The sequence below is a fragment of the Anarrhichthys ocellatus genome, unplaced genomic scaffold (assembly GCF_004355925.1).
Source record: "Anarrhichthys ocellatus isolate YVR2014 unplaced genomic scaffold, GSC_Weel_1.0 scaffold9, whole genome shotgun sequence".
NCBI classification, from domain to species: domain Eukaryota; kingdom Metazoa; phylum Chordata; class Actinopteri; order Perciformes; family Anarhichadidae; genus Anarrhichthys; species Anarrhichthys ocellatus.
Genome location: NW_022280039.1, coordinates 2,710,089 through 2,713,792, shown reverse-complemented (window position 1 = coordinate 2,713,792; position 3,704 = coordinate 2,710,089). Strand labels below are relative to the sequence as shown.

Here is a 3,704-nt window from a genome sequence, read left to right as displayed (position 1 = left end):
TGCAGATTAAGTGACTTTGCTTGGCTGACCAGAAGCGTGGTTTGGGTGCACACTGAATAAATGACCCCCCCTCCCCCTTTCTAAACAAGTTAATCAATGTACAGTTTCACTTGTTTGTCTATAAAGATGCAAAAGCGTTTGTTTCACCACATTTTCGGCCACAAATTAAACTGTTTTATTCAAATCCCTGACTGGTCTGGAAATCCATGAATAAAATGGGAAAACTTCTTTCAAATATATTTTAGAAATTAGACTGCTTGTTTGCAGTAAGCAACAACTTTCGTGTCACCCTGCCACTGTAGGCCTATAACTTAAAATAAGGATTTTTAAAAAGTGGATAACCCTGACTGCAAGCTAATACTGTAATTAAATACACCTTCTCACTCAGAGAGGAGGGTGGATCAAGGATGCGAGGGGTTCCTGTAAGGTGAGAAGAAAAGGAGTGCGCGCAGGCTAGGCTGGGTGTTGGCCAGTGTTGTGGAGAGGGGTGACAGATCTACCTCTACCTTGCTCTTTAGCCGGAGCCTTGAATGATTCAAATCTCCCCGTGCCCCTCACTCATCAGTCAGTTAAGAGATACGTCCGGCAGCACCAGCAGCAGCTCGAGCAGTGCGTAAAAGGATCTAAATAGCTCTAAACAGCCAGCTGAGAAGGTTGGGATGCATCCCAGTTCAACGACCACGACGCCTTTTTCTGTGAAGGATATTTTGAAGCTGGAGCACCACCATGACTTTGAAAACGAATGCCTGATGACTGATCAAGTTGTTCCGATGAATTATGAGCACGTGCACGGTGCCTCCCGGACCAGGGACGCTTGGGGCTGCCAGCCTGAGCCGTGCGTCTCTGGGACGCAGGAGAAGCTCGACATTCACATCTCAGCAGCAGCAGAAGAGGAGATCAATGAGCAGGGTGAGATGATACGTGATAATCATTCAGTTATCTGCTGATTGTCGGTCAGGTTTAGGCCAACCGACAGAATGGGGCCTTGAGCGCGTGATAACAGGAATACCGGTCACGTTTTCCATTTCCTTGAAATCTCTCAATTTGATAAAATAAATGATTAGTAGAAGATTTTTCTTCAAGAAACAGAAATACATTGGGAGGTCTATATATTTGCGATATTTTGCCACCAATCCAAAAGTGATCGAATAGGAGACATTCAAGGCTTCATTATTGTTGTTATTATTGTTTGGTCACTCTGATCAGTTATTATAATCTCTGTAAGTAGCTCACACAGTTTAAATAGAAAAGGGGCACAGGAGTGCTCATTTTCCTACAATTTTCACAAGTCCTCTAACTAAATGATCAAATTTTAACCCAGCGAAAGTGGGACACATAATTGTGTATTGTTTTGGATTTAGTTCAGCTCTAAATTGTCGTCTTTAAAACGTCAAAAATAATCAAATGTAGTTCTTCCAACTCAGACAGTTTTATTTAATGCATCTCTGTTGTTTCTATTTTACCTCATTTTATTTAATACAAAGTAGGCTGTTTTTCATTTTAATGTTACAGCAAAAATATCTGAATATAACAAAAACACGTGTGGTCTCTTGTATGTTTATAAAAAAATTGCGAAAGTAAATTTTCTCAGATTGGACTTATAACCAATATGCACATGATATCCAGCTCCATCAACAGATTTTTTTAGTTTTCTTTTAGAAAAAAGCTATACGTTAATTAGGCCTGTAGTTAAAATGGATCAAATGTTTTTCGAAGCCAAATCGTTTACAGATTTAACATTCAGTTTTATGAAGTATGACTTTATGTGACTCTTTTCTTTGATAATGTGCAGAGATACGCGGTCTTGACAGTTCACCTGACTGTGACAAAAACCCTAAAAGCAGACCCAGGCTGCGCAGGAAGCCCCGAGTCCTCTTCTCCCATTCCCAAGTGTCCGAGCTGGAGAGGCGCTTCAGGCAGCAGCGCTACCTGTCCGCCCCGGAGAGAGAGCACCTGGCCCACATGCTCAAACTCTCCTCTACACAGGTCAAAATATGGTTTCAGAACAGGAGGTACAAATGCAAGCGCCAACGGCAGGACAAGTCTCTGGAGCTGGCGGGGTATCCACCTGCTGCGAGGAGGGTGGCGGTGCCGGTGTTGGTGCGGGACGGGAAGCTCTGCAGCGCAGGTTCCCATTCAGCAGCACCTTATAATGTGACTCTCGGACATTACAATCCCGTGTTTGGATATGGAACCAGCAGCGTGTACGGCTGCGGTTATCACAGTGCGTCACCTTCAGCAGCGCAGGTGACTAATAACCAGCTGGTAGATTTAACAGGTAACAGCGAGGGGCCTTTCAACCACGGACACTTCCAGGCGTCATTACAGGGTGTAAGAGGCTGGTGATTAAAGCAGGAAAATGGTCTGAATGCTGTAATATTAAATATTGCAATGTCACATTGTTATCGTATATTTTGTATACACTATCTATTGGTAGTTTTCTCCTGTTTAGAGGCAAATTAAAAATCAGCTGATTGGTTAACTCATGTCTATAAGAGTATAGCTTCTTTATTATCATCCTTTTATATTTGTCTGATACATTTAAAAGTATAGCAACACATGAATTCGGGATATGTAATAATAATAATAGCAATAAAGTTCGTGTTATATGTAGCTATATAACAAATAATCCAGAAAAAACACGCCTATTTGTTACTAATTTGCTTCCAGGCTAAAATTAAATAATTTTCTTTCTAGCTTTCTGTTGCGTCAACTAACATTAAATATTTAGAGCTTGATGCCGTCTAACCTTTACAAATACCGATGTGAAAATAAGTTTTTAAAGTTTGAACTCTAACTTGATATCATCACATTTGCCAGTTCTAAAATATGTAGGATCCAATTAAAAACAACATTCCTGATTAAAACCCTTCAGTGACCGGTTATGGAGCTGTAGTCTGTGGAGTTTTATCAAAGAGAGACATCAAAAAAGCTAATGGACGAAGTGACATTTGACCTGACAGGCTGCTCTGCTCTATCAAACTGAGCTCATTATTGTCCCATTCACAAATCCGCTGATAAGGCTGGAGAGCTTGTCCTGTCCCGGAGCTTTGCTTAGTAAACAAACCCGCAGACAGAGTGGCTCTTTAACTTTTTCAAACTTTCAATCAAACGGGAAACAGTTCCAGTCTGACCTGTCACTCACAGATGAGCCGCAGCAGATACTGAATCCACTTGCACTGCAAAAAGTAGTTCTCAGTATCACTTATTGACATGCAGTTGATTGGCTGTTCAACTCAATCCAGCACCTGGTAATACACTATAAACAAAACTAAAAAACTAAAAAACCCCATTATAAATCCACAATTAAATTTGGAGGGATTTAGAACATTACATCAAAAGTTTATAGCAAAAGCGAGATTTATCATTTTTTTAGTCATGAATATTTAAAATGTATAAATCCATCAATCTTGCTTGGCTTATATAATACATGCTCCAAAGTTATTGTTGTAAATAGAGGCTATCACATAATGAATGGTTGAATTGAATCAGTGTGTCACTTTTAACGGACACGGACTCTGAGCCAAAAGGCCCGAGAAGGAGAAACACTTCTGGAAGGAGAGAGGAGCTGAAGGAGCATCTCTGCAAAGATAAGGATGAAGCTGTAGACAGAGAGGAGACCAGAGACACTTCAAGAGATCAGATAATGCCTCTGTCTGTGTGTGTGTGTGTGTGTGTGTGTGTGTGTGTGTGTGTGTGTGTGT

The 3,704-nt window shown here is 40.9% G+C and overlaps 1 protein-coding gene across 1 annotated transcript; it reads left to right on the top strand.

Moving 5' to 3' along the window:
* The first annotated feature begins 659 nt into the window (after nt 1-659).
* nkx2.7 (NK2 transcription factor related 7) lies at nt 660-2,346 on the top strand. Its single transcript, XM_031849757.1, has 2 exons — nt 660-909; nt 1,793-2,346. The coding sequence occupies exons 1-2, from the start codon at nt 660-662 to the stop codon at nt 2,344-2,346; spliced, it is 804 nt and encodes a 267-aa protein (XP_031705617.1).
* Nucleotides 2,347-3,704: the final 1,358 nt, after the last annotated feature.

Bases quoted from the DNA above. Each gene is read 5' to 3' on its own strand.
- nkx2.7 (XM_031849757.1), top strand. From the start codon at position 660: ATGCATCCCAGTTCAACGACCACGACGCCTTTTTCTGTGAAGGATATT. The intron at 910-1,792 runs GTGAGATGATAC...GATAATGTGCAG, and splicing joins AGAGGAGATCAATGAGCAGG to AGATACGCGGTCTTGACAGT.